The sequence below is a fragment of the Petaurus breviceps genome, unplaced genomic scaffold (assembly GCF_028583685.1).
Source record: "Petaurus breviceps papuanus isolate PSGF00001 unplaced genomic scaffold, PetGlider_PUasm1.0 90667, whole genome shotgun sequence".
Classification (NCBI taxonomy): domain Eukaryota; kingdom Metazoa; phylum Chordata; class Mammalia; order Diprotodontia; family Petauridae; genus Petaurus; species Petaurus breviceps.
The window spans coordinates 5,158,814-5,182,448 of record NW_027187302.1 but is presented as its reverse complement, the minus strand read 5'-3'; the positions used below and the strand labels follow the sequence as shown (position 1 = coordinate 5,182,448).

The 23,635-nt window shown below is 36.4% G+C and overlaps 1 protein-coding gene across 5 annotated transcripts in view; it reads right to left on the bottom strand.

The window, feature by feature from the left end:
- The window catches only part of ORC3 (origin recognition complex subunit 3), a 122,687-nt gene that overhangs the window by 97,262 nt on the left and 1,790 nt on the right, over nucleotides 1-23,635 (bottom strand). For 2 of the 5 annotated variants that reach the window (XM_069065105.1, XM_069065106.1), the window contains exons 2-5: nucleotides 12,484-12,538; nucleotides 7,324-7,421; nucleotides 2,020-2,049; nucleotides 475-619 (exon numbers count right to left, since the gene is read on the bottom strand). In XM_069065105.1, coding sequence (XP_068921206.1) covers nucleotides 475-619; nucleotides 2,020-2,049; nucleotides 7,324-7,421; nucleotides 12,484-12,538 — 328 coding nt within the window. Of the gene's footprint in view, nucleotides 1-474; nucleotides 620-2,019; nucleotides 2,050-7,323; nucleotides 7,422-12,483; nucleotides 12,539-23,635 lie in introns of those variants that run through there. The other 3 variants (XM_069065107.1, XM_069065108.1, XM_069065109.1) reach the window with 2 other exon arrangements.

Genomic DNA, 23,635 nt, shown 5'->3' with positions numbered 1-23,635 from the left:
AGTGACTTGCCCAGGGTCATAAAACTAGAAAGTATCCAAGGCTAAATTTGAACTCGGGTCTGCTCAACTGCAAGCCCCAGTACTCTATCCACAAGGCTGTCCTTAATCCAACCATCATTTTTCGTTAAGATCAAAGAACTGAGGCATGCAGAAATAAAATTAAGATAACAAATTAAATGGAAGAGCTGAAAATAGAGTCCAGGAATCCAAGATACCTATCGTTCTACTCCACTAAGACAGTTGACTAATTTCCATGTTGCCAAACCTTTATTGCAGATACTTATAGAACATAACCTAACATAACCTGGCTGAAGAAACCATAACAAGTAAACTTTCTTGGCCTTCCTGAAAATTAACATGAACCTGAGTATTATAAACTAATCTCGCCTCAATTTTTTTTTGTAGATTACTCATGCACTTCATTATGCTTTTTTTTGTTCCTAAAATATATGCCAACAAATGAATTAGAAATACCTAGAACAAGAGCAGCAGCTGGAATTTCTCTGGATTTTATCTGACAGCTCCAGTCTGTTGACTTCTTTTGAAACTTCAAATGAGATTTTCCCAGAAATTCTATTAGATTGTCAAATAGATTTTTATTCAATTCCTTTTGTAGTTCCTAAAAAAATAAAAGGAAAAAAACCCAGCATTTTTCCAAGTATAAAGAACATTTAGTTGTTCTGAAAGTTACCAAGTAAACTGTTATGAGTTTCTTTCCAAGTAAAAATTCTGATTTCTCAGATAAATACCAAGAGGAAAAAGAATTTATTATTTCTTCCACTTCTGTCCTTAAGATCTATATGTAATCTTTATTGTGTTCATTTGCTGATAGAGAATAGCTGAAACAGATTATCTGTTTAGAAATGTTGTTTCTTGGAGTATTACAAAATTTTCACTATTATTATTATCATCATCATCATTATTATTACTGTTCACTATATATGCTGATGAATCATCTATATGATTAAGCAAAGATACTCTACATTTCCTTTTAATTGTTTAGCTGATCAGCACAGAAAACTAGCAAAACAAAAAACCCACTCCCCAAAAATGAAATGCAGATCTCAAAGACAAAGTGGAGGAAAGAAAGTAACTCGGTGGTTACTTTCTGGCAGATTGTCTTTTTCTAAATAGTTCCCATTAGATTATGAAAGAAATGACACAATCTCTAGTGCCATTCAACAGTTCAACCCTAGAGAGTAAAAAAACTGGTTAATTATTTCAAATCAGAAGAATTTTTTAAAAATTGCCTTAAAAAATAACAAAAGAAAAAATACGGGTTCTATTTTTTAAAAAAAATTACCATTCTTGTTCTGACCTTAGAAGGGTTAAAAACAACAACTATGATTCCAGGGCAAAGCAGAAAAAAAAAAGAATTATTTTATCATATTACTTTTTTGTATAATAATTTGACCTCTATCATACTTAGTTTTCCATTTTCTATTTCCAATTAGGAGAAATTAACTATGACTTACTCTAAGACTGAGAATTGACTCATTGAATTCATTTCTGTAGTTATAAAAATATCTTTGAACCACAAGGATTAACAGGCTATCCAAATACTCATTATTTGTCAAAATTTGGTTCAACAAAACAGGGAAAGAAAGCCCCATGGAATTCCTTTGGTTAAGGGTTAATGTTCTTTTGAATTAGTTTGCTTGGTTTGCCAGTCCACTAATATGAACCAAAAGGGAAAAGAAAAAGTAACTAGATAGTGTATTTTGATGAGAGATTAGTATGCAGTTTTGACAGGATTATCTTTCTCCCTCCAAGAAGATGAAAAGAAGTTTCTCTATGTGAACTTGGCCAAGTAAACAGGGTAGCTTCACATCATCAGAACACAAGATGGGAATTGTTAGAAGGCAGACAGAAAAATATTAGTTTCGATCATTCTCTGAGACAGTTAATAATCCAGGGCCTTATTCATTTTGAAGGTTCCTAATAAGCATCTCAGAAAATGTGAAATACAGAAAAAAATCTTTTAAACATAAGTTTTCACATGCTTAATAAAAAACTTACTAGTAACAGGAGATTTGTGGAATGCATAATCTAAAAAATATACATAATACAAAATAATTTGTCTTCTGAATATTATAATACCAATTAAGAATATGTCTATTTAGGGCTCCAAGAATTTACAAACTCTTAAGTTAAGTAACAAAAATTATGCTTTGAAGATATGATCTTAGATGACTGGGAATCCTGCCCAATTTTAGCCCTGTGGCATTCTTTCCTTCTATTCCGGAGACAGTCAACAAACACCACCTCTGACAACAATGTAAATTGCTAGCCTGAATTCAGCAACCTTCCATTCTCTTAAGATTGGTACCTGGTAACCTTTCACCTTTTGCTGGCAGAAAGGAAAAAAACTAAGTGTTTTGGTATAAAAGGCCTTTTCTGAGACTTAAGACTTCCCTGTGGTAAATAAGAATTAATTTTCTTCAACTTCCACTGACCTATATATGAAAAATTGGATAAAACTTAACTAAAAATGCAAGACTGTTCTATCTCCTATTCTCTTCCAACAATTTTAATTAGAACTTAAAGACTTGCTACAGTTAATTGAGATTTTATGGCACTTCAACTGTCTTGGTTTCAAGTGGTACTATTTGTTATTCATTTTTTAAAATATTATTAGGAAAACAGATCTAGAGCTAAACTGGGTCTTAAAAAGTTCATCTAGTCCAACCCCCCATTTATTTTACACGTGAGAAACTAAGACTCAGAGGTATGAAGCTCCTTGCTTAAGGTTTATAGACAATAAATAACATGGCCAGAATTTGAACTCAAGTCCTATGATTACAAATTCAGTGCCTTTTCTACTGTACCATTGGGTGCTAATAACCAATTCAACAAACATTTATTGAGCACCTCCTAACAGCTTTATTGCCAAACAGTAATGTTCACTACTGTACTTTTATTATCAACAAGTAATAACTGTAAATGATAATAACAATAATACCAATAACAACAAGCAGAAACCCTATCATATGTTTTGTATCTACATTAGTAGAAATGGTTTTATATACTCATGAAATGTTGTAACTGATATTCAGGTGAAGAAACTAAGGGCAACAAGGTTAAAGTGACTTGTCTGAAAAACACAGCTCCTTACTAGCAGGATCAGGACAATAATACAAGTCTGCTGACTTCCAGAATTGCATTTCTCTGATCAAAAATGATTTAGAGTACTTCTTCATATACCTTTAGATAGTTTTGATTTCTACATGTGAAAACTGTCTGTTCATATCCTTTGACCATTTTTCACTTGGGTTGCATTATTATAAATTTGACTCACTTCTCTATATATTTGAGAAATGAGGCCTTTATCACTTGCTGTAAATATGGCTTCTCATTTTTCTGCTTTCCTTCTAACGTTGGTTGCACTGGTTTTGTTTATACATAATTTTTTAAATTTAATATAATCAGAATTATCTTTTTTATATTTTGTAATGCTCCCCACCTCATTTGGTCATGAATTCATTTCCCCATAGATCTAACAGGTAGACTACTACTCTCTGCTCTTCTAATTTGCTTATGGTATCACCCTTTATGTCTAAATTATGTCAAAGATCTGTCATATCTAACTTTTCTAATATTTTCTTTGCCTCCTTAGTTTCTTTCTTGTTTATTTTTTGGTAGGATTTATTGAATTCTGAGAGAGGACAGTTGAAGTCCCTCACTAGTACAGTTTTGTTATTTCTATTTCTTCCTGTAACTCAGTTAACTTCTCCTTCAAGAAGCTGTATGCTGTACCACTCAGTGCATATATATTTAGTATTGATATTGCTTTCATTTTCTATGGTACCTTTTAGAAATTTGTAGTTTCCTTCCTTATCTCTTAATTGGGTCTATTTTTGCTTTTACTTTGTCTTAGATCAGGATTGCTACTCCTGCTTTTTTTTTTTTTTACTTTAGCTGAAACATAAGATTCTGCTAACCCCTTACCTTTACTGTGTGTATCTCTGCTCATGTGTATTTTTTGTAAATAATACATTGTATGATTCCAGTTTTTGATCCATTCTGCTATCTTCTTCTGTTTTATCTGGGAGTTCATCCCATTCACATTCACAGTTATGATTACTACCTATGTAGTTCCCTCCATCCTATTTTTCCTCCTTTCTGTCCTCTCTTTCCTTTCATCCTTTCCCTCCTCACCAGTGTTTTACTTATGTCTACCACCTGCCATGGTCTGCCCTCCCTTCTGTCAGTCCTAACCCCACCCCCCACACCCACTTTATTTGATCTCCTCCCTTCCTACTTCCCTGATAGATTTCTATATTCAACTGTGTACATGATTCCCTTTGAACCAATACTGATGAGAGAATTCAATTGATGCTCACTGATCACCCTTCCATCTTCCCCTCCTCTATAATAGGTCTTTTGCACCTCAGCATGTAAAATAATTTACCACCATTCTACCTCTCCCTTCCTTCTGCACAGAGTGTATTCCTGTTTCTAATCCCTTAATTTTTTTGTCATTCCCTGAAATTCACCTTATACCCACACCCTCTATGTACATACATAGCTATACTATTAATGATATAATTTCTAAGAATTACAAGTATTATCTTCCCATGTAGGGATCTAAATAGTTTAGCTCTATTGAATCTCTTGTTTTCTTTTCCCTTTGTACCCGTTTATTATTCTCTTGAGTCATGATATTGGAGGTCAAATTTTTGGTTCATTTATGGTCTTCTTATGGCCTTCTATTTCATTAAATGACCACTTTTTCGCTTGATGTATTATGCTTACTTTTGCTGGGTAAGTGATTCTTGGTTGTAGGCCTAGCATCTTTGCCTTCTGGAATATCAAGTTCCATGACCTCCAATCCTTTAATGCTGCAGCTCCCAAGTTGTATGTAATCCTGATTATGATTCCCTGATATTTGAATTGTTTCTGGTCACTTGTAGTATTTTTTTCTTGAACTGAAGTTCTGAAATTTGGCTATAATGTTCCCTGGAGGTTTTTTTTGCGGGGGGGGGGATCTCTTTTCTGAGGTGATAGATTCTTTCAATGCCTATTCTCCTCTCTGGTTCCAGGACATTGGGGTAGTTTTCCTTGATAATTTCTTGAAAGATATTGACCAGGTGCTCTTTTTGATTATGGCTTTCATGTAGTCCAATGATTCTGATACTGTCTCTTGTCTGTCTCTCCTGGAACTATTTTTCAAGTTAGCTGTTTTTCCCATGATATATTTTAGAGTTTCTTCCATTTCTTTCATTCTTTTGAATCTGACTGATTCTTGATGTCTCATAGAGCCATTCGCTTCCACTTGCCCAATTCTCACCTTTAAAGTATTGTTTTCCTCAATTAGCTTTCATACTTTTTTTCTCCATCTGGTCAATTGTACTCGTTAAGGAGTTGTTTTGTTTTGTTTTTTCTTCAGTGGATTTTGTATCTCCTTTTCCATCTGGCCAATTCTACTTTTTAAGCAGTTTTCCAAACTGTTGACTTTTTTCACAATTCTCTTGCATCACTCTGATTTCTTTTCTCATTTTTTATTTTAGCTCTATTGATTTTTAAGCTCCTTTTTGAGTTCTTTCTGGTCCTGAGTCCACTTCCTGTTTTTCTTTGGGGTTTTGCCCACAGGTGTTTTGCCATTGCTGTTCTCTTCTGAATTTATATCTTGATTATGTAACCATAATAACTTTCTATGGTCAGATTCTTTTTTTTTCTTGTTTTTTTGCTCATCTTTTTTCAGGGGGTTGGGAGGGTGAAGGCCTTTTTCCTTTCTTTTAAATATGAGTTCTACACCCAAGGTGGAAGGGGCACTATCTCAGGCTTCTTGTGCTAGTTGCTACAGGCCCTTGCTGTTTACCTGATGTTGCCCTGAGGCCCCCTGGGGGACCCTCATCCCTGGTGCTGTGCTAAGGGGGTGGGGGGTGGCTGGCACTGCTGGAGGCCATAGGGGTCTGGCAGCTTACCTGGCACTTAGCTGGGGTCCTAGTGGTGGTGTCTGGCATGTGCTAAGGCCCAGTGGGGTGTTTCTGCATTTCCCTGGGGCTACACTGAAGCTCATGAAGGATGCCTGTTTGCCTGGAGCTGTGATAAAGCACATGGAGGTATGGCTGCTGGAGGATGCCTGTTTGCCTGGGGCTATACTGAACCACAAAGTAGTTCTCAGAGCTAGAGACTGCCAGTTCCCCTGACAATACTAAGACACATGAGGGGGTCCTGGTATTGCCATCTACCTACTCCACCACACTGGGGCTGGTTTGCTGAGGTGAGGCTTGCTGGGATGTTTTCTGTCTTAGAATGAGCTCCCCTTTTACCTAAGTGAGATGGATCTTTCTTGCTCATTTTCCAAGTTTCTTAGGCTAAAAGACTGTTTCACCCCATCTTTCTGCTGGTTCTATTGTTCCAGGCTTTGTTTGGGGGTGCTATTTTATAGTTGTTTGGAGGTGAAAATGGGAGTTATAGTGATTTACTGCTTACTCTGCTATCTTGGCTCCCAGAAGTCCCCTCCCCCCTCATCTTTCTGATTTTAAAGGAACCACTCTCTTAGTCTGTTCCAGGCAGTGAATATCCATTTTCTGTGCAGAACTTTTTCATAGAATGTCATTACTTTCTCCTTCCCTTTCAGTTCATTCTATCTCAATTTAATTCAATAATTAAAGAAACGTTCAAAACACAGTTGCTGTATGAATGCACAGCAGATTAAAACTAAATGATTTATTTACCTGAGAAACACTGTGCTTCATTGGTAAAATAAAGACATAAAAGACAATAGCATCTCTACTCTTGAGGAATTATAATCTAATAGTGAGATATGTTCATTTCTACAAATATAATATAAAATAGGACATGTGGTAAAAGCAAAAGAGAAATCAACGAGAAGTGCTTTTAATTCAAAGAGGGTGATATCATTTACCAAATTCATTTAATAATGTATACCACAGTTACCAACCCATTATTTCCCATATTATTTTCCTTTGGGAACTATGCAGATGGAAGACAGATCACTTCTTGTATAAATCTCTTCAAAACCCTTGATCAGACTGCTGATGCAACCTTAGGGAGTAGGCATGGGATGTATAAATAACAGGCATATTCAAAGCCTAGCAATAAGACTGTACATGGGGTACAATAAAAGTAAAATTACATACAAAGAGCTAGTCACAAAGTGCTTTCAGTATGAATACAATCCAAAAGTCTGAAAGTTATTACTCCTTGGTAGTTGGTGTGTGAGATTTTCCCATGAAAGGTATACAACTTATACTTGACCATTTTGTTTTATTTCAAATATTTTATCAAGGAAGGGAAGAACTAGAAGTGATCTAAAATATTAAGCTAACTTTGAGTCATTATAATAGTACCTACCTCAGCTTCAGATTTCATCTGTTGCCATAACAACTGACAAGTATCAAAGCGTAGTTTGCTATCTTCAGAAAGACCTTCACCTTCACTGAAATAGTCAGCTGAGAACACAGAAAAGAAATAAGAACCTAAAATTTTTTTAAATTTATTTTTTTTATATTAACTATGAAAAAACACAATGCAACTCCTCATAGAAAACCTCTCTTGGTTTGAGACTAAAAATCACCCTAACTTGCAGAAGTGCAAGCTAAAATGTTAGTCATATAGCACACTTGTCACAGAAAAATAAAACACCACATAGGAGGGGGGTATAAAATAATTTCAAATCTTAACACATCTCAGGAATATACATGATGATAAACACTTTCCCAAAAATATTAAGAAATGGCAAAAAAAAAGAATGTTTTTGGAAAATCATAAACCACAGAATCTCAAAATCAGAGAGGATTTCACTGGTCATCTGATCTAACCAATACTTGAACCAAAATCCCCTCAACAATATCTCTGCCGGCGGAAACTAATGATGTAAATCAGAAGTTAATAAAGCATTAATTTAAAAAAAAAAAAAACCATTATCTCTGCCATGATAATGTAACAACCTTCAGTGCTCCAGAGACATCTGGAGGCCATCTACTATGGCAGGCCATTCCATTCTGGAGCAATTCTACCTGTTAGAAAGCTTGGGTAGCTTTGGCAATTAAGTTACAGAGTAGCTAGGTGGGCACAGGCTTGACATCAAACCCTGTGACTGGGTGTAGCAATAAATCGGTGACCTCTAAAAACTATAGGTGGGGAAAAAGCACTAAATTATAATTCAAAAGACTTCAATTCAAGTCTAGCTACTCTTAAGTTAACCAGCTGTGTACTCTTGAACAAGATCTTTTGGTCTCAGTTTTCTCATCCCTAAAATAAATGCCTTCTAATTCTAAATTTCTATGATCTTAAGCATCACAAAAGATCAATGTTGCTTGCCACTTTTTCAAAGCACCAGATAAAGACCAGTTTTAAAATGGTAAATCACTACATAGTGTATGAAATGAGTTCAGATTTCTAAATTCACTTTTCAATACTTCAGTTCTGTTTATTAGTTTAAAACAAGTTAGCTAGTCAAACGATAGCCCCGAAATGTTACCTTCAGTGTTTCTAATTTCATTTACCATGAATATCAAGAAAAGAGATACATCAAACCTGAGATAAATATGACATCACTGTACATAATATCTTTGGAACAGCAAAATAAATTGTGGCATACGAATGCAGTGGAATACTACTGGGACGAAAAGAAATAATGAAAGGAACTGAGAAAGGTTTCAAAATGAAGTGAGCAGAACCACAGGAACAATTTATATGATAACAACAACACTATAAAGACAAATGACTTTGAAAGACTTAAGTATCCTGGCCAATACTACCCACCTTTTAAGAGAGTAGTGATAGACGCAAAATGAGACATAAATTTTTTGTACATGGCCAATGCAGGAATTTATTTTGCTTGATTCTGCATATTTGTTCTTTTGGTAGGATTTTGGAGAGAGGAGAGAGAGGTAAAAGATTTATGCTAAATGAAATAAATTAAATTAAAGGAATAAACAATTATCACTTTGGATTTGCATAGCATCCTATAGACTTCAAAGTACTTGCATACATTATTTCACCTTGCAACAACCCTATGAGACAGGTCAGGAAAATGAACAAACTAAGACACAGCAGTTAAATTCTTTGTCTGAGACCACTTGAAAAAAAAAAAGGAGGAAACAGAGAAGCTAAAACTTTTGATGTCAAGTCTTTTTTCCTTTTTTTTTTTTTTGTATATCATTCCTATTCAATGTATAGGTCATTGTCTACAGATAAACATGGACTAAAGCACATTATCCAATGCCATATAAATTTGCAGTCCTAAAGAACTTCTGTTTTGCATATTTGTCATTTCTTTTTAAACTGTAACACAAAAGGATAGGACCCAGAGTTATTAAATAAGAATGTAGCTATTTCCAATGTAAAAAATTCTAACAGTAGTAGGAAACAGTAAACTAATAAAATTCTGGCAAAATATAAAAGGTACAGGTTTAATAGAATTATGGAATAGGCTGTCAAGTGTCAAATTGGTAAATTACCACCTTTTGGATGAGCTCAATTATCCTTCTTGATACCTGGTTCTTAGAACACATCTAACCTGGCCTGCTGCTTCTTTAAATTCCTACTTTTGTCATTGCTGACCTGTATTTCTAAACCTGGGACATAGCTCCTTCTCTGGCTCTGACCTACTTTTTGTCTGGTGATAAGTGGCACTCCCTGGAACAACCAAGCTCCTGCTAGTTTCTGACCCCTGCTAAGAAATTTGGCATGATGGTCCCTGTTTCTGGTCTCAGCCTTAGAGACTGGGTCCAGGGACAACTGTACTGCTATTACTGTTATTTGGCAGTTCCTGACACTGCAAAATTTATACAGAAAAAAAAGTTATGGATAAATTGCTCATCTGTATCAGTAGAAGGAATTTCTGCACAGAAAGTTCCTCATGAAATCATAGATCTGGACAAAAATAAAACACTTCCATTGTATACTTTACAAACTACTTTGTATACCATGAAACGCTATGTAAATGTGACTTATTATTTGGCAGGTTTATTGGTACATAAATCAGTAACACTGATTATTTATTGAATTTTAGCTAAAATCCAGTAAAATAATTTTACATAATATACTTTCTATAGCTAATAAAAAAAGAAATTTATCACCATATATCATTTACTTTTTTGAAAGAAGAAAAAATAGTCTACAAGTCTAAATTAAAAGTTTCTACTACTAAAAGCAACTTCTAACATTAAAGGATTTTGTTTTTATTACTTACCAGTCCCTGAAAAAAGGAATTATTTCTAATGTACACTCACTGTTTACTATCTCACATTTATCTCTATGACTTTTCAATCTTTCAAGGAAAAAAATAATTAAAAACTAAGACAGGGTACTCTAATTTGAGACCAACTTAATAAAGCCCAGAAGCCCTAAATCACTTTTTTTCTTCTGTGGCATCAAGGCCACATGTGACCTTGTAGGTCCTCAAGTGCAGCCCTTTTACTGACTCTAAACTTCACAGAACAAAATCTGAAGTTTGGAGCCAGTCAAAAGGTCACTCCTGAAGACCTAGAAGGCTACATCTTGAAGCTGCAGCTTCCCCACCCCTGGTTTAGAGTCATATCTTCTACTTTTTTTTCCCCTAAATTGATCATTATTTTCTTCTCAAGCATCTGGTTACATATCAGCCTGCCTCAGATTCTGAGGAACAGGGTCAAGAGTTGACCTCTTTGATCCTTGAGAAAAGTCCTATTCCACGTTCAAATTATTACTTTTGTCTCAATTCAATAATTTCTTGACTATGTGGGTCTTTTAAGTTCCCATGTGGCAGAGACTATCTTTGCTTTTGTATCTGTATCCCCAGAACAGGAGCTGGCACACTGTGAACATTTAATAAATGCTCATTCATTCATTCACTCATCCTAAATGAGGTAAAGGGTACATGTGCTTCACTGCCAAATTCTGCCTCACAATTTTGTATATATTATTTTTTCTACCCCATGACAACTAGCAGTGCTAACACACAGCAATACTTAATCAATACTTTTTTTGATTAATTGAAATTTGGTTTGCATGAGTAAAGTAAATCTATTTATCTATCTCAAAATAAATAGTTCTCTGTTGACATAGAGAAAAAGTAAGCAGTCATTACATTTTTAAAAATTGAGAACACCCTGTGATAGTAATGGAATGTGGAGATTCCCCTGTATTGGGCTTGGTTTTCAAATTGATTGTATTAAAACCCAGAGCTTGTTAATCCCACCTGTGGGATGGACTTTTTGATGTGAAAAGAAAGTCCTGACTGGGAGGAGCTGGGGACGTAGATTTGGAGAGACACTAGAGAGAGGCGGAAGATCTTTTTTTTTTGGAAGCAGCACCTCGTGGAGAGAGAGAGGCTAAGAGGATTGCTGGTGGCCGCTTTGAATTGCCCTGGACTTTTGAGACCTGCCCCCTGAGCTGCCAAGGACTGAGGAGACATGGCTGTTTTGCTGGTACTTTGTCTGTCTGTTTTGATGTTATTTTGCCAGATTTGTCCACTGGTGAAAGACTGTCCTGTTGAAGAAGTCCTGGAACCTGGCATTTGGTTAAGAAGGCCTGAGACTGTCCTGCAGACAGAGAGTGAATACTGTCCACTGGTGAGGGACAGTACTGTTGTTGCAGGGGTCTGGAGACTGTCCTGCAGACAGAATGAATACTGTCCACTGGTGAGGGACAGTACTGTTGTTGCAGGGGTCTGGGAGCCTTTCTGTTGGTTCAGAAGCCCTGAAGAAGGATTTTCTTGTTGTATGTTTACAGAAATCCTGGGAGAGGGCTTTGCTAATGTGTTCAGGAGTTCTAGGGCTGTTCTACAGACAGAGGATAAATTCATGAAGGGACTGGCAATGTATCTTATGGCCTTGCTAAGCCTTGTCTCTCCAGGAACTAAGATTGCTGAGAACTTGCCTCGTGTCAAGATGAAGAAAAGACCTCCATTTGGGTATTAAGTGCTGTGTTTAAACTTGATGTAACTCTGGGGTAGATTCAATTGTGATCCAGGGGTGGGGAACTTTTGACCTTTTTGTGTTCTATGGTTGAGCAAATGAATGTATTTTACTTATGTTTGGAAACTAATCTCCATTTGAGAAGAGGGGCTTTGTGGTGGACTTAATTAAGGTATAGCCTAGGGGTGGAGAAGTATTTAGAACAGAGACTTTGTAATTGATTGAATGATTGGAAGGTCCTGGGGTGGGGTAGTACTTGGAGATTATTTAATCATACTTAGTAAATACTGTATTTTGAATGATGTCATGTTTTGATCTTCTCTGTTCTGGGTTTGTTACTGAATAAAATAGAGAGCACCTATGCTGGTATTTCGAACCTGGGAAGTTGCCTTTGCTTGGTATTACATTACACACCCATTACAGGATATTTATTATATATCTTGATTTGTGAAGATCTATTTAGATTCTTCTTTAAGTCAAAGTCCCAAGAATTTACCTTTTCTATATGACAGTCACTTTGGAACAAAATTGGTATGTATGCCTAGGGTTAGGGCTGAAAAGATTGACAGGCTCCTTAGACAAAAAAAAAACAAATAAATTATTAACTCACCTATTGGAAAAGAGACCTTTTTCCTCTTAAAATCTGGTTTAAACACAAAGCAACCCTATAGAAAAAAGTGAGAAATTAATGAAATTCAAGTATAAAAGTAGCACATACATCTATATAGTTAAAGAATTTAATTAGCCAATTAAAAAAATCACATATGAAAGCCAAAACCTTTTCCCCTCTATATTTTGGAGGGATAATATTCTCTCTAATTATCTAATTTGTAGATCATTCATTGTTGCTTTAACCTCCTTTATATAATACTTTGCTGTTTAATAACCTACTCATGATAAAAGAAAGTGAAAATAAATCTTATTTCTTGTTAGGATTTCCTGTAAGGGAAGTGGAGCAGTAGTACTGAAACTATAAAACAAAATGGAGTTTGAGGTTTATCGCTGGATTTGAAAAATATAATAATTTCCTTCCTAAATTTAATCACGAAAAGCAAATGCTATAACAATGAGGTCAAAAGAGGAAAAAAATGGTGATGCTAAATAATTATTGAGGGCCTTTCAAAAAAAGAAACATGGCACTCAAGAGCATTATCAGTTTAGAATATAAATTGGGAGGAAGTTTAGTACAGGGGATAGACTTTAGATGTGTAGATTAGGAAGGCCTAGACTGGAATCCCACATCAGACATATATACTCTGTGTGTATATGTGTAGGAGATCATTTGATCTTTCTGAACCTTAGCTTTTGGAGTGTTCTGGGGCAAGCTCAAACAGATTCTCATAGGAGCTATTTGTTACATTTTACATCTGAACTTAAACGTGCAGACATTTAATACCTCAAAAATCAACAAATGCTACAAAAATCAGGGCTTTATTGTTTTATTGGTTGTCTAGAATTAAGAGAGTGAGTGCTGGTGAAAATGCCAATAATGCATATTAAACTTAAAAGCGTATCCTGGTTGTTAAACATTTACCAGCATACCTCTTCATAGTTTCCTCATTTGCAATATGAGAATAATAATAGCACTTATCTCACAAGGTTAGTGTATACATAAAATGAGATAATGTATGTAAAGGGTTTTGTAAACCTTAAAATGCTATATTAAAGTGAGCTATTATTATTATTAGTATAAATTCATTTTGAAAATCTTATTTTTCAAAAGTAATAAAGAGTGAAGGGAAAAACTAATTTGTAGAAAGTCTGGCATGAGATCCAATTAAGCCAAACTATTCCAAAGACATTTAAAGATAAAATTGAAAGTGCGCATACACACACACACACACGAAATAAAACGTAACAACCCTCCACTACCACCATCAAAAAACAACAACAACAACAAAAGATTTGTCAGGATTTCTATACCCCAAAATTTATTTCTTCAAGAGTTAAAATACTACAAATTAGGGGCGGCTAGGTGGCGCAATGAATAGAGCACTGGCCCTGGAGTCAGGAAGACCTGAGTTCAAATCCAGCCTTAGACACTTAACACATACTAGCCATGTGACCTTGGGCAAGTCACTTAACCCCAACTGCTCTCCAAAAGGCAAAAAAGAAAAAGAAAAGAAAATACTACAAATAGTACTAACATGTCAGTCTCCAATATGCTATGGGAAAAAAAAGAAATGGAAATAAAGGAGACAAAGACAGAAAGAAAGAGCATTTGAATGAGGTCAAGTATATATAGAAGGTATATCCAGAAGAATAACCTTCCCCCAAGAAATGACTTTGCCTCAGCTGTCCAAAGGAGGCAACACAGGGTTGTCTAGGAAACCTACTCTCCAATCTCCAGAAGGCTGCTTCCCGGAATGTGTACCACTCCATCCATCCCCCTGGCTTTTGCTCTCCTTTAGAATATGTGATTCCCATTTTGAGAACTCCTTTACTGTTCTGCCTCACAAGTATCATCTTTGAGGCAGAAGGAGCTCTCTAGGGAGGACTCTATGAGTAAGAAGACTTTCCCTCCTTGTGGCCCAAACATACACTGGTCAGTAACTATGCTCAACTCTCTCTGGACCTCAGATTTCCACAAGAACAGGACTGGACACATAATAAGTACTTAAATGCACTTTCATTCATTTATCTCTCTGCTCACTTTTAAAGGCTTAAATCTAAGTGTTGAGGTCAATAGCCTGACAATCAAATCATCCTTAATGAGATTATCAATAGTACCCAAGTTAAGGATATTCCCCATACTCTCTCAAGGGAATGTCCTCAATTATTTCAACATAATATTAAAGGGGATGTTCATGCTTTCCACTGCAAGAGTCTTAGAAGGAAGTTTACATTATTTAACCTCATCAAGTTCAACTAGTCACACTTAATACATTTCCATATACTAAATTTGAATTGAAGAAAGCTTTCTTGGAAGGTAAAGCATGAAAAGTATCACACCACTCAGAAACACACTCCCTCTGCACAAAAAATAAATGAATGGAATTGAGAGACCTACAGACCCATATGCCTACTATCTCAACTCTATAAACTCCTTATGAGAATGATCTACCCATGCATCAATGACATGTTTGATGAAAATAAGCTTTTGCAAATTATAGCATCCTTAATAACATGAGCAGTGCAGATAATCCAAGATTACACTGTATTTACTCTTGATTATTTTTTAAAAGCATTTGCATTGGTGAAGTAAAATGTAATCCTAAAAACTCTCCTCCAACAGGGTGTCTCCCATGCATATATTAAAATCATATACTATCCCTGGATAAATGTAAAAGACAGAATTTGTTCAAGAATCTTGACTGTCAGCATCAAGTGAGGTATGAAACAGAGATACATAACTGCCAAATTGTTCACTACTCTCATAAAAGATAGGCAAGAAATGCAAATGAAAGAGGAATTCTTTATAGATGGTGATATCTTCAAATGCTATTTGTGGAGGGCATTATGCTAATTGCCCCTAAACCCTGCTATCTCGTGAGATTCATAATCATTCAAAAGAATTGGCCTAATTATCCACACAGGCAAAACCAAGTAGATAAAAAATGAATATTATCCAGACTATACTATGTAATTGGATAGAAAACTCATAGGAGAATCGATTCAAATGTTAAAGACAGTCACACAAGACAAAAAGCAGGATCTAGAAATGAGTAAGAGGAAGAAAGCATGATGGATTGCTTTTGGTAATGTGCACAGTATTTTCACTGATCCCAAGCTGCTCTCAGGCACAAAATTCACCTTTTTAATAATAGTAGTACTCTCTGAACAATGTTATATAGCTGCAAATTATGGAACAGTACAATCTTTGAAGAATCAAAATATAACCACGTTAAAGATTTCTGTCATTTCTTTTGCTATTTTTGAGGGAAATGCTGACACATTAGAGACTCTTGTGGCTTTCCATTCTTCCATCTTCCTGAAAACCCTCTTTATTAAATTTTCACCCTATGATTCAGAATAGACTGTCTGGTTCCATTGTCTCTCCTAGGCCCTCATTTCAGAAACATCTTAGTCTTTTTGACTTTATTTGCCCTATGTGTGCCCCTAAGCAACTATATATCTACTAGAGCATACTCTTATCAGCCAGGCTCTCTCTCTTCCACTAGACATAATTACTAAAAATCTCATACCTGCCATAAACTAAACCTCCTGAATTGATCAGAGGCAAATAGTTTCTTGTCCATGTCTGATCTGGCTTTCAAATCTTCATCTTTTTTTATTTTTTTTTTTTGATGGGGGAAGGCAGGACAATTGGGATTAAGTGACTTGCCCAAGGTTACACAGCTAGTAAGTGTTGAGTGTCTGAGGCTGGATTTGAACTCAGGTCCTCCTGACTCTAGGGCGGGTACTCTATTTACTTTGCCACCTAGCTGCCCCCTTTCCTCCTTTCTTATAAGCTCATTTTTTTTCTCCCATCAAAATGAATTTTTACATATAGTACATGAGATAGCTGGTAGAAGGTGAAAGGTAAATTTAGTATTTTCACAGAATTTCTCAGTTGAGAGTTTACTGGATCTTTGCACCTGAAGTATAATTACCACTCCAACATCACTAACAAATAGTTATACAAGCCTCCACCTGAAGACTTCCAGTGAAAGGGAACTGACTACCTTAGAAAGGTAGCATGTTCCACTTTGGAGGGATCTAATCATCAGGAAGTTTTCCTTACACTGAACTGAAACTGAACTCTCTAGGACTTCTGTGCTTTGTAGGGTCAAGTACAATAAACTAATGCCTCTTAACTGATATTTAAAACAGCTATTATGCTCTCCACTCCCCCAGCTCTACTCCAGTCTAGATCCTTGCAGTTCTTTAAACTAATATTCTTGTCTCCTATATCATCCTGGACATACCCTCCAACTTTTCATTGTCTTTATGAAAATACAGTATTCAGAACTGAATACAATACTTCAGATGCGGTTCAGGTAAGGTAAAATACAGTAGGACTATTACCTCCTTTTTTAATGAACACTATGTCTCAATGTTACTTGATATTATATGGACTTTTCTGAGTGCCTTATTGAAAACCATGACTTGCATGGTTTCAAGAGCTACAAGCCAACACATCAAGAACTCATAATGAGCTCTTAACCAACTAAACTTTTTTAAAACTTTAAGTTCTTTTTTCAAAAGAACTGTTGTCTAGCCTGCCTCCCTTGCAATTTGGCTTCTGAAAACAGCACTTAATTGAAAAATGCTCTCTCCCAAGGTTACCAATGATCTCAATTACTGAATGCAATGGCTTTTTCTTAGTCCTCATCCTTCATGATCCCTCTGGAACATTTGCTGTTGACCACCTTGTCCTTGGATACTCTTTCTTCTCTGCATTTAACACTGACTTTTCTTGGTTCTCCCCCAACCTTTCCAGCTCCTTCTTTCTTCTCAGTCTCCTCTGATGGCTTATCATCCTGTATATTCACAAATGTACCCAGGACTCTGTCCTGGGCTCTCTTCTCTGTTGGTGATCTCATCAAGTTCCATAGTTTCCTCTATTCATACAACTTCTAGATTTTTCTACCTAACCCTAGTCCCTCCCCTAAATTTTAATCCTGCATGACCAACTACTTTTTAGACTTCAAATATATTTATATGTATTCAAATATATTATATGTATGTATATTTCCTATATACATCTCAAATTCAACATGTCCAAAACAAAAGTCATCTTCACAACATCCCTAGGCCCCCCAAAACCCTCTCCTCTTCCTAATGTCCCTTATTAGTTTAAACATCCTTCCAATCACTGAAGTATACAGCCCTGAAATCATCCCTTTTTCTTTTCCTTTACCTTAATATCCAACCAGGTGTCAAATCTTTATTCTACCTTTTATAATATCATAGTTTTTGGGAAGTCTAATGATTCTTGAAATATCTCTTTGACCTGTTTTCTAAGTCATTTGTTTCAACATCAGATAACATATTTTCTTATATTTTTTCAGTCTTTTGAATTTGATGTAACATTTTTTGCTATTTCACAGAGTCATTAATTTCTGTTTGATATGCCTCAGTTTTCAGGAAACCCATTTCTTGGGTAAAATTTTATTGTTGTTGTTTGTTTCAGACTCTTTGTTAGAACTACTTTTTGGGGGGTTTTCTTGGCAAAGATACTGGAGTTGCTTGCCATTTCCTTCTCCAGCTTATCTGACAGATGAAGATACTGAGACAAACAGGGTTAAATGACTTGCCCAGGGTCATACAGCTAGTCTCTGAAGCCAAATTCTAATTTGGGTCTTTCTGACTCCAGTTCTAGTACTCTATGCACTGTACCACCTAGCTACCCCATGGATAAAAGGTTTACCATTTTCTTTTCTAAGCTATGTATTTTCCTTCCAATTCTTTTCTCCAGAGCTTTTATTTCATTTTTAACCTCTTCTTGTCTTCTAGGTATTCATGTCATCTTTATGGAATTTTTTTCTTTGAATTTCTGCCTAAATGTTAGTTACATTCTCCCTTTTGCAGATCTGTAGATTTGGAATAATTCTTGAAATATTCATGGTTTTTTAAATTACTCATTTTTCCAACTTTAGTTGCTGAACTGTGGCTTTATGCAAGGGCCAGATCATACCCTGCTGAACTTATGCTTGGTCTACTCCTCGGTCCCCTGGATTCTCTCACTGACCTACACCTCCAAGGATCAGGCTTCTCCTAGATCTCTGACGTTAACAGTATTAGGTCTTCAGGGCCCTGGAATGTCAGTATAGCATGTTGAGGACCTCAGAGCCCCTGGGTCAGCAGGGTTCTGTGGTACCACACTGTTTGCTACCTATTGCTTCTCTACAGCGTTTTGAAGGTCCTCACTCTATGGGGTTTTGAAAATCCTCATCCTGGGACTTTCCTGGAGGAGGAGAGGAATAAAGGGGGATCCTGCTGTTTTTACTGCCTCCTGTCTTGCAGGCTATACATGTCCTGTCTCTGATCACACTTTCTAGAGGCACTCCCTTATCTGCTGCCAATGGACTTCTGGCTGAAGTACTGTACAAGTTTGGAATGGAAGAAGTCACTTACTATAGTTTCTCATGGATGAGAAGGTATGTAGGGCTAGGCATTATGCCCCCTCTTCAGGCAGCAAGTCCTCTTGTAGTCTTTCCATTTCCAAATCATTCTGCACAAATCTGCCAAAGCTTAAAGTCATGCTCTTTTTCCCTTCTGCTTGTCACTTTTTAAAAAGAATATTGAAAAGTAGAAATGTATCCAAATTAAGGCAACTCAGACTGTGAGGTGACTAGAAATCACTACTTAAGAAGATCAGCTGAAGGAATTAAGAATATTTAGAAAAGAGTAGACTGGATTGTTGTTGCTGTTTTTTCCCCCAGGGGGGTAGAAAGGAGATGTGGATACTATCTTTAAATATTTTCATGAATAAGAACTATACTTGTTCTGATTAGAACTAAAGGACAGACCAAGAAGCAATGAGAAGATTCAGAGAAAATTCAGGTTTTAGCTTGATATTAAAAAATCCAAGTCCTTAATAACAAAAATAATTCCCCAAAGTGGAATGGGCTGTCCCAGCAGGTAGTGATCTCCTTATCACTGAATATTTTTAGACAGAGATAAGGTGATCATATATTGCAGAAGGAATTCCTGATGCAAGCATGGGTTGGAAATTTTTGAAAAAAGAAAATATTAATGATCCCTTCCAACTCCAAAATTCTAGAATTCTATTGTGAAGAGCAAACTCAATAACAGAGTTGAAAAAATGTAAAAAATAAAAGAACTATACAAATGTAAAAGTGGATTTAAAGTAAAAATTCTTCAATGGAGAGAAACAAAAACTGTAAGGGAAATAACCCAAGTGATTAGGATTAGACTTCCAAGTCTAATTAGAGTTTTATAACTGGGTTTGGATTCCAAGCTCACTTCCCCAGGTATCTTCTCTTAGTTAAATTCACTTGATTGATAACTCTTTTGAAGTGAGGAGGAAGCCAAGATGGTAGAGAAGTAGAAAGAAGTACAGCTGAGTTCTCTACCATGACTCCAACCAGGGGCAAGGCCACAAGTGTGTGGCTCAGATGCAAGCCCAGATCAGAAACTTGAAAAGCACAGCAGGGATGATGGGGTTGGGGGTGTGGCTGAAAGAATTAGACTTTGGGGACAGCTAAGTGGCACAGTGAATAGAGCACCGGCTCTGAAGTCAGTAGGACCTGTGGCTTCAGACACTTGACACTTGCTAGCTGTGTGACCCTGGGCACAAGTCAACCCTGACTGCTGAATAAATGAATGAATGAACAAACAAATAGAATTAGACTACTTTGGGAGCATTGAAAGCTTAAGTCCCCAGATCTCATGTTCCTGAGATCCCGGAATAACATAACACTGAATACCCCCAAGAAAGCAGCAGCAGGACAAGTACACACACTCTCCCCAGGAGTGCTCAGAACCCATAAAGTCCAAAGTCATTAAGTAGCCTGGAAGACTGAGCGAACAAAATAAGTGTCACACCATAAAGAGCTATTACAGTGATATGAAAGCTTAAGACACAAACCTAAAAAAAGAGAATGACTCCAAAACTCTAAAGCTTCAGGGAAAAACACAGCTTGGGTATAAATTCAATTAGAATTCCTAGGAGAGATGAAGCAAGGGTATAAAAAAGGGAGTTAAGAAATATTTTTCATGAATGAAATAAGTCTTTATGAGGAATGAAAATTTTAAAATGGAAGAGAAGTGAAATTGTGGAAGAAAGAATTGGAAAAGTGGCCTGGCATATGGGGTACAAAACCTTATCCCTCCCAAAAATATCTACCTGAAAATTAAAATTGACCAAATGACAGTCACTGACTCCATTCAACATGAAATAGTTAAACAAAATGAAAAAACTGAAAAAAAATAGAAGGAAATAGAAGTATCTCATAGCAAAAATAATTGACTTGAAAAACAGATCAAGAAGAGAGCCATTTGATTACTTGAACACCATGACAATAAAAAGGCTAGAGTCATATTTCAAGAAATCTTAAAAGAAAACTACCCTGACTTCTTAGAACAAGAGAGCAAAGCAGAAACACAAAAAATTTACAAGTCATCTCCTGAAAGAAACTTGAAAATGAAAACTCCCAGGAAAATCAACTTCCAGGTCAAAGAAAAAAATATTGCAAGCAGTCAGGAAAAGAGTTTAAGTGCTGAGGAGTCAGTTAGAATCACCCATTATTTAGCAGCCACCATTTTGAAGGAGAAGAGAGTTTGGAATATAATATCCTAGAAGGCAAGGAATATAGGTTTGCAACCAAGAATAACTTACCCCAAAACACTGAGTATAATCCTGTAGCAGCAACACATTGGCACACCCAGGATGGCTGCTAGCACAGGTTCTTAGATCTCCTTTAGCAGGAAAGATAGCTGTTTAAGGGGTTAACAATCTTTTTAAATTACATTCACTGGTTCAGAGGAAAAGTCAGCACCCTGAACTTCAGAGAAAATACAAAGAGAAAATACAAGCAAAGAAATAAAGACCAACAGACAGGGCTCTGACTGCCTGAATCAACTATACATTTTACATACAACCCTGGATCTAGAGAGCCTTTAAATCTGAGCAGTCAGGCAGCTCTGAACATACAATCACTCAGAATCAGAAACCAGGGAATCACAAGATCCTTCTCATAAGCAAGCCCCCAAAGCAAAATACCAACTCAGGGTATATATACACTTATCAGAGTCAATGCCTAATTAGAAATTAGCAAAAGGTGTGAAAGCCTTCCTACAAGCAAGCCTCCCCTAAGCAAGCTTCCCTTAATGGACTCCATGGGAGGACTATTATCGTGTTTCCCCAATAATAAGACCTATCCCGAAAATAAACCCTCCCCTTACTGTGTAAGATTCCTCTAAAATAAGCCCTATTGAGATTGCTACTGTAGTGAAGGTGATCCCCTGCGCTACACGCTACATTACGGTACCCTCTGTATGCACCATCCCCTCCCCCGGGTGAAACGCACGCCGCGCTCCGAGCTGCATCCAATCAGAGCTGCAGCAGTGAGCGCGTCATCCTGTTCTCCCCCAGTGATTTGCTTGCTGGTGCCATTGAGAGCAGTGCCTCGGAGGAGAGCTGAGGCAGGACAACATAAGCCCTCCCCTGAAAATAAGCCCTCTGGTGTTTTTCTTTCCAAAAAAAAAAAAAAAATAAGACAGTGTCTTATTATCGGGGAAACACGGTAAAAGGTGGGGAAGATCTTAAATTCCATTAACATTACAATTCCTAGCAAGGGAAAATGGATGGTTAAATAAATACGGAACTTCCAAGCATATCTGATGAAAAGATGAGAGCAGCAGAGAAACTTTTAAATAAAAAGGAAAACACAAACAGATCCTAAGAGAACAAACAAGGATGAATTGTTTTCATTTTAATATGGGGAGAGGACAAATTTTCATTTTAACATGAGGAAATAATTGACATATCCCTTCAGAAGTCTATCATCATTTTGGATGGCCAAAGAAAAAGTCTAATTAGGCATAGGGACTGAGAGTAGTTCTGTTGTTTTGATGATGTTAAAGGAAGAAGAGGAATATACCATCAGGGAAAAAGAAGAGAAAGGAAAGCATAATCAAAGTGGGCAAATAGATGACTACAGGACAAGGAGGAAGGGGACAACTGGAATCTCTCACCTGAACTAGTCAAAGGAGGGGAGAATACTTGCTCACGGATGCTCATGCACACACGCACACAAATAGATAAATAAATAGATAAATGGAGTTGGGTTTGTTGAATCATTTCCTGTGGGCGCAGTGAGCAGAGCACCAGCCCTGAAGTCAGGAGGACCCGAGATCAAATCTGGCCTCAGACACTTAACACACACAAAAACTATCCATGTGATCTTGGGCAAGTCACAACCCCAATTGCCCTCCAAAAAGCAAAAAAAAAAAAAAAAATCAAAGGAGAGTAGATTGAAAAAGTGGGATTTAAAAGAAAAGATAAGAAACTATAAGTGGGCTCTAGGGTGAGGAAAGGAGAAGTAGGGCAGGGAAGTAGAATCCAGTTGTACCAAACCTAGAGCACTGATACTCTTCCCTTATCATCCTATTTTTCATAAAGAAGGTACAGGGAAAATGAGAAGTATAAAGTAGTAATAGTCATTATCATGAATGTGGATGGGATGAATTCACCTATAAAACAAAAGAGGATAGCAGAAAGAATAAGAAAGCAGGATCCAAAACTTTAAACACAATTCACTCAGAGGTAAAATAAGGGGCGGGAACAAAATATATTGTGCTTTGGCTGACATAAAGATTTTAAAACTCTTATCAATTCAATCAACAAAGCAATTCTGGAAGTATAATGATGGAGCATGGTATCTAATTCCTGCCAGAGATAATGGACTCAGAATTCAGTATCAAATATAAATTTTTTGATATGACCAGTGTAAGAATGTGTTTTGTATGGCTATGCATATTTGTTTAAAAATAATAGAAAAAATATTACTTGTTAGTTGACAAAAGTTAAAATAGAAGTTACATTAAAAATAAAATATTTTTAAAAGCAAGGTACAGTTATTCTAGTATTTGCATCTATTTGTCATCACCCAGTATAATGCTATACACACAATGCTTCAGACTGATATAGAACACCAGTTACCAAAAGAAGAGCTTAGACTATATCCCAGGAAAAGACTTCCACCAGGCAGGCCAGGGAATTGGGGAAAGAGGCAAGAGCAAACAGGGAAGGGAGAATGGCATAAAGTTATCAAATGGGTTTTCCCGGATCCTGTTTCTTCATATGTGTGACATACCTATCAATCCCCAACTCCCACCCCAAACCAGTATTT